At 38.4% G+C, this 13005-nt stretch overlaps 1 protein-coding gene across 4 annotated transcripts in view; it reads left to right on the top strand.

Moving 5' to 3' along the window:
• MCC (MCC regulator of WNT signaling pathway) overlaps positions 1 to 13005 on the top strand; it is a 183230-nt gene that overhangs the window by 113655 nt on the left and 56570 nt on the right. For all 4 annotated transcript variants that reach the window (XM_059873449.1, XM_059873450.1, XM_059873451.1 and 1 more), the window contains 2 exons: positions 941 to 1054; positions 7663 to 7805. In XM_059873449.1, the coding sequence (XP_059729432.1) occupies positions 941 to 1054; positions 7663 to 7805 (257 nt within the window). The remainder of the gene's footprint in view (positions 1 to 940; positions 1055 to 7662; positions 7806 to 13005) is intronic.

Genomic DNA, 13005 nt, shown 5'->3' with positions numbered 1-13005 from the left:
TTTTCATACACAGTATAACTTGAAGCTGTTTCTTTACAACTACAAAGAAAGACTTCAAGGCCAGTGGCTAATTCTCCTCCTGGACTTTCCAGTTGTAGTTGTCAATACTTACTGTTGAATTCTGGCTGATGAGTTTGGTGAAACAATGAGTGGGGTATTTAAGGACAAGAAAAGAGTGGGAACAATTAAAATTCTTTTAAGAACTGTTCTTGGTTTTTAAGTTGTGTAGCTAACCTAATTTCAATGTTGTGAGTTATCCTAGCCTGATATATATTTCTGCGTGCTATCAGCTAAGTGTAGAAAGTATCTTTCATCAAAAGGATCTGCTGCAGAAAGAAAAACAGTTTGGGTTCTTCATATGTGGGTTAGTAGATAAGAATCACTGAAACTCGCTGGCGTGGGACTGAGGAGAGCAACAACTGCAGAAGAGTAGCTTGCAGTGGAGTAAGCATTAGTTGCAAAATAAAAGCAAATCCTTTGGTGAAAGTGGATAGCTCATGCAAACTGATAACCTCTATATGTCTAAAGGCATCAAAACATGGTACACCTCATTCTATAATGCAAATCTTAGTCAACATTTAATGTAAGGTTTTATAGCGCAAGACTCAGGCTATGTCTTAATGAAGTAGTGTTAGAGCTAACCTACACATTCCTAGCTGAATTATTCCTCATTGTATTTACCCTTATAAAGGATATGGTGAAGGAATGTGTGTTCTGCCTGGAAAGAAAAAAACTAATAGTCTTTTTAACTAATAGTTAAAAAACTATTAGTTAAATTGTTAGTTGTATGTGGAATTTTTTTAGACTTTGTTCTACTTAAGTTCCTATTAACTGCTACAGAAATCCAGCATTACTATAGCTGCCATATAATACTGTCTCTTCTCTGGTGCTAAGTGGCTTGTGATTTGATTCATTTGTTTCTTTCCTTTCTGTCTTCCAGCTTCATTTAGCAGCCCTGGCTTCATTAAAGGGAGACATTGTGGAGCTTAATAAGCGTCTACAACAAACAGAAAAGGAGCGTGACCTATTGGAAAAGAAATTGGCAAAAGCACAGGTGAGCAATAGTAGTTCAAGATTCTGAAGATCCTTGGTTTTGTGCAGTCATTGTTCCTCGGAGAGAGGATAAAATACCAAGCAATGTCACAAGTCAAAAGAATTTAAGACTACAACACACATAGTTGCCATGGTTTATACCTTTTATGTGTTGAAGACATTCTTCTAAAAAAAACCTGTAAAAATTAATTAGATATATTTTGTTTTGAAGTCAATATAAGTAACAAGTGCTTTGAATTATTGTACAGTATAAGAATTACAGGTTGCTCTCAGTGGGTTAGGTAACTGGTTGCAGAACCTTGCACTTCTGGGTCACATTTAAACACAGCACAAATTAACACTGATCAAAAATTACTGCCAATTTTCAGTGCTTTGATGTTATGTGAGAAGTTACTTGTGATCTCAGTCTAGCTTCCAGTATGCCAGTTGGAATGGTGGAATTGTGGCAAACACAGCCAGTGGAAAGCCAAGGGGTTAAATAAGAATAAGGTTGGAACTCTGATGATTTCTCTTTGAAAAAAAAATCTTTGTTTATAGATACTGCCATTGTACCAAATGCCTTTTATAAATAGTTAACTTTTCAAAACTAATTCAAAATGCTTGGATAGAGACAAACAAAACATTTTGTCCTGTGCCACCTTATTTGTTGCTCGGAGATGTTGAAGAATCTCCAACTTTGGAAGTACTCAAGGCACCTGGACCTGGACTTGAGTTGGGTAAGGGACTGAGTAAATTGCAGTGGTCCCTTTAATCCTTAGCCTTTCTGTGACTTTACAGATTTAAAGTCTTCAGTATTTATTTCATTTTGATGAAGCCTGTCATCTGTGTTACTTAAATTCAAGCCAAAGCAGTCTCGATTTTCAGACTCTTTCTTCAGTCCTCCCTTATTTTGGCCTTTGCCTGCATTCTCTAATGTTTTTTTCAGCTGCTTTTAAGATTTATGGGCTTAAAAGTGATACCGTTATTGCAGACCATCAATGTAACATCCAGAAATAAAATCCCTTTCATGTTTTTATTCCCCTCAATATGTGATCCAGAGCCACGCTGGGAGTTAACATGGTTTATCAGCTATAATCCTGAGAGCCTTTTCTAATATCTGTGGCATTCTTGGGATAGAGTCCTCTTTCTGGCTTACAGTTTGATATGAGGCTGCATTTGACAATCATTAAACTCTCCAATGGATTCACTGTATCCAAATGATCCACATCATTCTGCATGATTGTACTGACTTTATTGTTGTTATTTATAACTCTGGAGGCTCTGATGCCAGCCATGGGTTTTTGTTAGTGTTTTATTTTTATTTCTGGGTCTTAATTTAAAAATAGAGATATTACCTCTCAGCCAGTGAAGAGTGCCTTGTAGGTGCTCCCATACAGTACCGAATACACACTGATGGCAGCTGGGATTAAGGATCAGTCCTTAATACCAATTAACATGTGCTCTGTTAGCTCAAGATTGTTTGGTGTTTTCTTTGATGGGTTACTAATTATGCATGCGTGCATAGTGCTTGGTTTTTAATGCTGGGGGTTTTACTTGATATTGAGTCATGCAAACACAAACATAGTGATCAGTGCTTCCTGACCTGTGAAGAGCACACAACTGAAATATCTGAAAGGCAGGCTCATATCTGGGTTTCGGATTAAAAAAAAGTCTTTTTAAGGAACAGTTTTATATAAAGGTTTAATGATTTATCTCTTTGCAGTTCATTTTTTTCTAAAGCCCTCAAGAGGATAGAATTTAGTATGTGTTAAATAAAATACAAATCTTTATTAAGGAATTTAAATCATTAAACAAACACAGCTCATATCTTGAATGTGTTGGCAGTGCTTAAGTACTGAGACATACACTGGTGAAACCACTGCACCTCGCCTTCTTTTTCTAACTGCATACCAAGTACTTGTGCCACTTAACATATTTTTTTTAACTTCCCACTCCACAGAGATTAGTTCATAATTCTTTCCTGTACAGCCTCTATCTAATGTGAATCAGAGGTTCAGAAGGCATAAATTAAATAGGGGGTGTTTGAGGTTCTGCATAACCATACTCAGATGCTAGTGGGTCAGTATTAAATCTCTGTTCTGCATCTGGACTGTAGTTACCAAGGCAGCACATGTTTCATTTTAGCTGGCATAGTAAATGCTCTCTGGAACAAATAGCTCTTAAAATGCATTTTTGGTAATACCTTTCCCATCATTTCATGAAGCATGTGAGGCATTTGGAAGAAAGGATTAGTGATTTGCAGAGTGGAGGTGATTTGGGAAACCACAACTCAAGTAATAGCTGACAAATGGTGAAGAAAGCTAGTTGGACAGGATGGGCTTAAGGTTTTGTGAAGTGATGTAATTGATTAGTGGCTGTTGTAGCATACTCCCTTCCAAATCTGCAGCCTATGGAGACCAGATAGAGCATTTCTCTACATGCTTCTATTATTTCAGTAACATAGCAGATCTCTTTGTCTCTGTGTTATCAGTGTACGATTCAGCCATAAAGTGATCTCTTGAATGAAATTTGCTGTGAAACACTGGCCAGCAACTACTAATGTCTTCCAAAAATCTTTCTGTGATTATGAGAATTGTTGTGCTTTCTACTGGCTCTGTGTGACACGGTATCCTGGCTTTGATAGTGATAAACAGTGGGAATCTGAAGGGACAGCATAAGAAATGCACATAGAGAACTTTTCATATCCCCCACCTTTCTGCCAACATCTGTGAGCAGGAGGCCATATCACATTTTATAGTCCTCTATAGTCCTCTCCTCCATTTATTTATATAATCTTCTTTCTAATCTGTCTACATTCTTGGCATTTCCAATATCCTGTGAACATTGAGTTCTGCAGTTCTGTGATTGAGCATGGGATTTAATAACATGCTGAATGTTTCAGCAAGTTCAACAAGAAGAGATAATTCACTTACTATATTTTTCTTATAATTTCATCTCTTTTCACAGGGTTGTTCCTGTTCTCTCATTCTTTGTGCTTAGTCATTGTTATTTTGGATTTTTATAATAGCTCTAGACAAAGAATGTGCTGTATTGTTCTGGATCCTGTGTCACAGCAGTACATCTCGTTACTGCAGTAATAGTTCTTTGCCATCCTCTAATTATTCAGACCATGGGGAGAAACAGCAGAATTTCAGTATAAGAATAAAACCAACACTCTGTAGACATATAAGAACAGGAGCAACATTCTCTGTAGACGTGTAAGAACATGTGAACTTCACAGGAAGGCTTCAGTTTCTCATTTAGTAGAGAAACTTGAAATCGGAATGCATGGTGTTCAGATGAACATTAAAATTCCTTGTTTTGTTGTGTGATGTCCTTATCTCATCATGGATTAATTCTGTGTGCTTGTATTCATCTTCCACATTAAGTATACACAGAACATACCACAGAACAATTAATTCTGACCATGCATGCTTTTGTGATTGAGGATTTAGCACTATATACTTAAATTTAGATTAATGGATTGCTACTTTTAAATCTGCCACTCCTCTCAAATTAAAACACTGTATTAGTTGAGCTAAGATTTTTAGCTTCTGTAATCCTGTTAGACAGGTTTATCACTGTGGCTTGTTCAGGTGATGACTTGTATTCTTGGTGAACAACACCACAGCCAGTGTTTGTCTCTGCAGGGCCTGGGGCACTGGGGCATCTCTTAATGAGCACTGCTGCTAATAGTTCTTTTTTTTTTTTTTGACCTCTGATTGAACACTGCAAATTTAATATAAAGATTAACAGAATTTAGCACATTGCTAGTGTTTCTTTCACTAAGAATTCATGTACATTAATAGGAAATAGAATCACTTGTTCAGACAATAAGCTTGAATTAAAATGTTTTCTCTTGTCATCCTTCTCCCTCATACATTTCTTGCTGTTGTTGTTTCCTAGCATCAAGAGATCATGGTGCTTCCAACCATTATTAATTTTTACTGTAAATTAAATAACCTTTTTAATCTGTACCAAATAACAACCAAGAGTTCTCAACTTATATTGAGAACTGTGCTGGAAACTTCTCTCCTGACTCCAACAATTAATTGCTCATCTTTTGCAACCTCTCAGTGGGTTATCCCTGTTCTCAAAACCTCTTAAGGGTTTTGAGACTGGAGCTCTTAAGTATGAGGCTGGAAGAAAGATGAGGAAAAGGGTATAAGGTATTTATTATTTATTTTTAAGGGTTTAGGTATTTATATTTATCTTGTATTGTGTGACTGACATGCAAATAAATTTTAAGAGCTGAATGTGAGCACCTTGGAAAGAAGTAGAGACTAGTGGCAGATTGCTGTTTTGAGACTCTAAGCAAAAAGAAACTAAGGAGGGTGGTGAACAGCCACAGTATCCCAGAGAAAAACTTTAGCAGTGGGTAGAATAATATGCATTTGTTTCTTTTCCTTTTTAAGTTTTCAGATGACTGTTCCACAATAAAGAGCAATTCTGAATAGCCAGAAGAGTTTTCCACTGGTGCATTTCGGGATTCACACTGAACCATGTTTCCATTGCTTGGATGCTTTTGCCATTTTTTCTTGATGGCTGACCAGAACTTAGGAGATGCAGTTCTGTTCCCTGCCTCAAAGACAGACCAGTCCTTAGCATCATGGCCTGTCTTTTACAGAGGTTTCTTTTCAGACTTTTCCAGTTGCTTTTACCTGAGATAATTCAGGAGCTCTTTTAAAAAGTCAAATGTGAAGCTATTGTATATTGCCAGATTGCTGGTTATTTACAAAGTACATCTGTCACTGAATGATATTATCCTGAAAAATGGTGACTGAGAAATGGCTGGAGAAAACAGAAATCAAGTTGTAATGTGGCTGAGACCCATTAGCAAAAGTCTATATATCTTCAGTCATTAGAAACAAATTCTGCTTTTCAGGCAAAGCTTAGAAAGACAAAAATTGCTGTGATTGGGGTTTTATTTATTGTCTGGAAACAATTATTATACACTCTATCTGAAACATCCCTTTGGTTTAAAAGCTAAAAAAATCACAGGTACGCATAATAGATTGCTCTTGATAATGCTGAGGTGGCATTTGTGGGCGTATATGTGTGTCAGAGGAAATTCAGGTTTGGAAAGGCTGAAGAAGCAACTTTGTATTGCCCCTAAATCTGCTTTGGAGCTTTTGTGAAACACTTTCTCTCTATTATTTCTGCACTTTGAAAGCCTAGTGCTTCAGAAAGATGCAATGTTAAGATGTGGAAATGTGAGAAATAAGCTGTAGAGTGATCCTACTGTAAAGAGTCATCATAATGTGCGTGTACAGCCTATCAGTTGCCAACATGAAGTTTCATAAGCCCAGTGAACATTATCAGTCTTCTGAAATGTGTTCCTTTCCTCTCCTTTGGAGTGTGGTGATATGATCTGTTTTTCTTAGTGTAGGTGAAAGTGATTTCTACCACAGCTGAAGGAAGAAACTATTTTGTTGTAGTCTGTGGAAGGGTGCTCTGATGTCTGTGCTACTTTTAAGTGTGCATATTCCTGGAAGTTAAAAACTGTGGAATAAATTAATTTAAAATTAGATATAAAAATGTTATTGAAGCTTATTGTAGATTTTAATTTTCAAGCAGTCTTTTATGTAGATGATGTTCTCAAGCTGTGAATGTAAGTTGCTAAAAAATATGGGAGCAAATTATGAAAATTCTGGCACATCTACGACTTCATTATTTTTTGTAGTCCAAAGGGTTTAGGGAGTTAGCTTGTATAGAGTGTTTACTTGATTTGAAAAAGAAAACCTGTTTGATTCAGCAATTTTGGAGGATCTCCAATATTACTATCAATTTTAGCCCTTAGAAATGCTAGTATTTTACATTGCTGCTCCTCAGTTAAGGAGTGTGGGTTTTATGCTGTTAAGTGGCTTGTGAGTTTTCTTTTTTTGACAGCATGGTACTCAGCATTGTGTGATTGCAAGGAAGCATGACTGAAGGGGGTCAGAAGCAAAATGTTAGAAATGAAAGCGAAGCTTTAATCAGCGTGCAGTACTGGCTTGTCATTGCAGTGGTTTGTAATGGTTTGTTGTAATTGAAATAGAGCGTGTGCTGGCCTGAAGAGTAAGCCACAGAGACTACACTTAAAATGCTGTGGGAAGGAAAAAGGAGGATTTTGTGATATGTATGAAAAACAAGCAGTCATGTAGCTCTTTAATTGTTCAAATCATGAGCATTTTATTGGAGATTACGAACATATTAAAAATATGCTGTTACCTATAAACATTAATAAAAACAAGTACTTACACCAGAGACGAAGTTATAACCTCAAAGTGTGATTGCTTTATAATAATGTGGTTTCTGCTGTAAGATTTGCTCTAATTTAGACCACATTGGGAAGATCCTAAGATTCAAAGATCATATATTTATAGCTATTTTGAGTTGAAAATAGTGGTTTTTTTACCAAGCAGAAATGGCAACTTCTCTTTAGGAAAAAAACAAGTAAGTACACTGCGTAGTCTGTCAGTTCCTCAAATATTGTAACTGCCTACCGGCGTATACTCGTCCTTTTCTCTTGCTAAGGCACTGTTGGTTTGATGAGTAGGAAAACCATAATGCAGTGCACTCCTGCCCTGTGCCCAATCTCCCTGCAGTTGTCCATAACACCCTTTCTGTTTCCTTGCTTCTGTGCTGCAGTGTGAGCAGTCCCACCTGATGAGAGAGCACGAGGATGTGCAGGAGCGAACAACGCTGCGCTACGAGGAGCGGATCACGGAGCTGCACAGCATCATTGCCGAGCTCAACAAGAAAATCGATCGGCTGCAGGGAGCAACCATAAGGTACTGCAGCTTCCTGGGAATTCTGGGCCAGGGCAAGACTGGTGCAAGATACGGTGTGAGTTATACTCTAATATGATGATGACTTTCAGGCTTGTCATGACGGGTACAGAATAGCTGCCCATAATTAAGGTGTGTGTTCTGCAGGGTATCATCCCAAGCACCCAGGAAGTGCTACCTTCTCTCTGGCAAAGCCACACTCTGCAAAATCTGACAAGCACTGCAAGACATGCACCGTGACATCTAAATATTCCTTTTTGTAATGTGCCAGTGTACCATGTAAGTGATACCAACAGTATGTTAAGGAAGATGAAGACCCCTGACTTGAACCTCTGCTTTTAACTTTATTTTGCAGCCTCCTGTTGATCACTAAAGCAAAATCATTTGTGGGAAAGATATGGTTCAAGTAGATATCAGTAGGTTTTGCCTCTTGTTGTGCTGGCTTTTTTGACAATAGTATAAATCATGCTGTTACCTGGTTCTGCAGCAGCAAAACTCGAGGTATTACACTAGGTTGTTACTGTGTTAAAATAAACATCACATTTGACTACATGGAAACATTTTTCCTCACTTGTTTTTACATATTATTTCCAATGTAGAGAAGTTGGACTAGAGTGCAGAAGGAGCTTCCTTAAGTTTTCCTAGTGAGGATGCAATGATATGCCAGAATCTGTGGATTTTCTAGAGAACATCAAGTTAGATTTGATGCATTTGTGGGTAATGTTGATGTGGTGCTCTGGCCATGTAGCAAATTTTCAGTTTTCCTTTACCTATTAGTTGTACATTTTTTTTTAATATTTGCTTCGTTTCTTCGTTGTAAATACTTCTGCTAGCACAAGACAATGTTGTTACAGCTACTCACTTAATCTTTTAATATATTAGAATGCAAAAAGAAAAATGTTTGGTGTACCATAAATGAGAGGAAATACAATCACATACATATTTACCACTGCTAAAGCGGTGTTAGAATCACATGTTTATGTTATTTAAGAACATAAGTACTGTTGCCTGTGAGGTGATCATAACTAGCAATGGTCATGGTGAGATTTTTCAGGTATTTCCTGCTGGTAGTAGTTCTCTGAAACAAATCCTCATAACTCCCTTATCTCTGCAAACAAACTTTTCATTTGTCTTTTGAAAAGACTAGTTGAAAAGCAAAATCTGAGCAAGCATGAGAGCTGCACTGATTTTTTTTTCTTCTTGAATGACAGACAAAGTCTATGACATTTAAGAAGAATATTACATAGAATTCATAAAAATGGTGTGTTTGGAATCCTTGTGGCAAAGTAAATGCCAGGTAGTATACAATTACAAACTATTGGAATCAGGTGGATACCTCTGAATGTTAACCATGTCCATAAATGAGTCAGCTGTGACATGCACAGGAACATGAGGTGTAAGAACCAAGCCTGATGGGATGTACATGCTGCTTCTCATGAAAAATGCAGTTTTTCTGTCCCCTTTGGGTAGTTCTGGCCTTTAAAGGCATCAGAACAATTCTGCTGCAACAGGTGCCACACCATTGTCATGCCGTTCCAGTTTAATTCAATCATATGAGAGTTTGTTTTGCTCAGACAGCTGGAAGCCTCATCTGGTTTTATTTGTTTTGGTTTCATTAGTAAGAGCAAAAAATGTTTGTTAAGTTAGTGCCTCTTTTTGTTTCCTTTAATGATGGAAATAGCTTATTTTCTTTGGCAGGCCAATAATTTGGTGTCTTGGGAACAGAGGAGAAATATTCCTTCTGAAAATGGAAACTGAAGGGATTCCACAGGGTTTGTAAAGCCAGCTGAAAGAAGGAAAACTGATACCTCCTGCTGTGGCTTTCTGTACATCCACTCTGGGATCCACATGTGTCAGTCTTGAGAAGCTGTCCATGCATCCCACAGAGCAAGGGTGGTGCAATTGCTGTCCTTGCTGGAACAGGTGTGACTCACAGAGCTCCACCCTTGGCTTTGGGGACTGTTGAGTCCAGGAGCTGGAACGGAACAGTCCTGAGTGAAGATGTTCTGGGACCACAGTGCTGCTGGAGCCTCAGCAGTTACACTTTCCTCTAAAACAGGAGGATTTTATTTTTGATTTGTCTCTTTGAAACCTGCAGTTGGTATTGAGGAGAGTTTTTGTTTGTGCTGCCACAAAATTTGGGCTGTCTTTCTGGAACCAGAGTTTACATTAATTGCAAAACAGATTAATGTTTCCCCAATGCTGACACGTGTGCATGCTGTGGGACAGGGAGAGAGAAACAGCAAGCGTTTCTCACAGAGGCTTGTGAGAAATTTTAGGGAGCTGGAAAGATGTGATAACCTGTTGACTATAAACAATTCGCAGGTGGTGTTTTTCTACTTTATTTTTCTGTTCTTCTCAAGGACAGTGCGTGAGAAAGATGTTTCTGTTAGTTAGCCAATAGAATAGAACCTATCGTACCACACTGTAAAAACCTTGTGGTTCTTTTGAATAAAGCTTTCTTTGCCTTTCTACAATCCTGCCTCTCACCTGTTCCTGCCCCGACCCCAGCGCACGAGTGACAGGCACAGTGACTCTTTTTTTCACATATCAATTTTAGATTGTAAAAATAAACTAACGTGTGGTTTCATGTACTTCTACTCTATGACATTCTTTATGGTTCCTGATCACAAAAATATTTTGGAAATAATTAGAAGGAAACAATGCTTCATGGAGGGTATTTGACTATCCTCTTTAAATTGTATTATATTTATTTGAATGTGAAGCAGTGCCCTCAGAATGTAGGACAGAAAATAAGGAGACGCTGTGTTTAAATCTGAACAAGGTGTCGCAACAGTTTGAGGAGGAGTGTTGGCAGTCTGTATGAGCTGGTTAATATTCTCCATTCTGAAAATTTTTGTCTCTGTTTTTTGGTGTGTGTTGGAAGTTTTTTGATTTTGCAGTGTCAGAGTTTAGAAGTGTAATGGCTTTTTTGCTCATGCGGTTTAGTAATGCCAGCTCTAGAATCACGAAGTGGTTTGGGTAGGAAGGGACTTGTAAGACCATCTAGTTCCGACCCCTGCCATGGGCAGGGACATCTTCCACAAGACCAGGTGGCTCAGGGCTCTATCTAGCTTGGCCTTGGATGCTTTCAGGAATGGGGCAGCCTCTCCTTTCCTGGGAAAGGAGAGAGCTTAAGTCGCATGTCAATGCATGTGCCTCTTCCCAGGTGTGTCTGATATGCTGATATCAGTAGTAGCAATCTTACAGAAATATTTTTAGAAGTTTACAGGATTTTTCTAGGTTTGCTAGCCCTTTCTTGGGTCCATGTGTGTGGCCTCATGAATTTAGCTGCAGATCTTGCTCTGCATTCTTCAGCACTCCTTGAGGAAAATGAGTTCACCCTGCTTGGGGGAGCAAGCCAGCATTCATCTGAAATTGTCTCATCTCCCTACTGCTGATGCTCTGGACAGCCTGGTTTGGCAATCCCCCCTCCAGAAAGAGGTATTAAGGTGAAAAAAGTGAGTTGCAGCACTCAAATACTCATGTGCAAGTAGATGAGCCTCTGTTACCAAAGGTCTCTGACCTTTGACTAGGTGCATGCAATTTTATCTCAGAGTGTATACAGCCTTGAAGATGGGAAAACCAGTCGAATGGATCCTCCCAGTTAAGAGTCATATTGTAAATATTTGGACATAAAGGACACACCCAGTAACTCTGAAGGACGAAAAGGATTTAGAAATTTTTCAGTAGAGTACTAAAATGTAATGGTGTCTACATTTAAGGTGAAAATTTCTGACTTCAGAAATTTTTCATATAGCCTTAGATTCATTCAAACTTGACTCTTTGTTAATAATTTCTTTGGCTGTCAAAATCAGCTGTAACTTCAGTGTATGACTGACAGTTTTTCTTAGATGTCAAATAGAGGTTCAAAAAAGGAAAAGAGAGATGTCTAATTGCTTTTCGTTCTAAACCAGTGGCTGTTTGGGTACATCTCTAACTCTAAAAATAGCGAGCAATTATAACAATACCAGACAGAAATATGCTCTGTTCAGTGTTGGTGCCTGATAAGAATTACTTGAAACAGTTGTCAAAAAACTTATAACCAATTACTGTAAAATAATTTGTTCAAACTTACAACTTTTATTCTGAGATACATTTAGAAAGTGTTGGAAATTAATGGAGAAGAGGGGTGGTGTGAGAAATGACTGCTCATTTTGAAAATTTAAAAAGGTTTATTAAACCTTGACAAAAATACAACAAAGGACTACATAAGGAAAAATTCACAGCACTGGGAACTGCCCTCATGCATACCACATGGTTGGTTCATCTTCAAGAAGGATGCTCAGTCTTTTTACCCCTGGGGGTTGCATCCGCCAGCCCTGGCCCCTCCCTAAGTCTGTCAGTCAGCTCTTCTTTGCCATTTAACCATGGAGACTGCGTTCTTGTAACTTGATTGGAGGTCAGGTGTTGTCATGCCTTGCCCCCTTAGCAACAATGTTTTTCCTTCCCAGCGCTCTCGTATATGGGGCTCAGGTGCATGCCTTCTTTTTACCTGTCCTAGACAACCCAGGCTGTCTGATGGTCACAGTACAGGGAGGGGAAGGGAGCAGAACTGTGGGGAGAACAGAGGACATCTAAACTACAATAACATAACTATACATGAGTAAGGCTTTTCTTTATAGTCACACAATAGTAATTTCTTAATTGCAAGAGCCAGTCATCTCATTATCCATCTATAACAGTAGCAAAGAAACTACAGCTTCACAAGAAATAACACACAGCACTTACAGTCACATTTACATAGTGACCTGGAGGACTAATTCTGGCTTCTAAATATGTGTTAGGTAGAACCTAGCACGTACTAGATTCATTTCAAAGGGCAATGTGGGTGTGATAATGTTGGCTTCAGTGCACAGTGCCCAGCTCCACCTGCCCTCGGTGATTAATTTCTGTGCTGTCTCAAGCGTGTCACTGTTCACAGTGAACTAGTTCAGAGGGACTAGTCAATCTTTGTGCTCGTGCACCTGTAGTGTTTTCTATCTGAGGGTCTTAGAGGGTTTTAAAAATAGTTTTTTTAAGTTGAATGATTGTTGAAAAACTGCTGGCACCTGTAGTACAGTTCTATAGACTGTTTGCAGCCATGAAGAAAACATGCACCCTGCCAGTGTTCTGTGGTGTGAAAGGATGCTGAAAAATGTGCAATTTTGCTCACTATTTGAACAAGTTTTTCTGAGTGTCTGTGCAGTACTCTGGTCCTTGG

Source organism: Haemorhous mexicanus, chromosome Z (genome assembly GCF_027477595.1).
Source record: "Haemorhous mexicanus isolate bHaeMex1 chromosome Z, bHaeMex1.pri, whole genome shotgun sequence".
Lineage (NCBI taxonomy): Eukaryota > Metazoa > Chordata > Aves > Passeriformes > Fringillidae > Haemorhous > Haemorhous mexicanus.
This window is presented reverse-complemented; position numbering and strand designations above follow the sequence as displayed.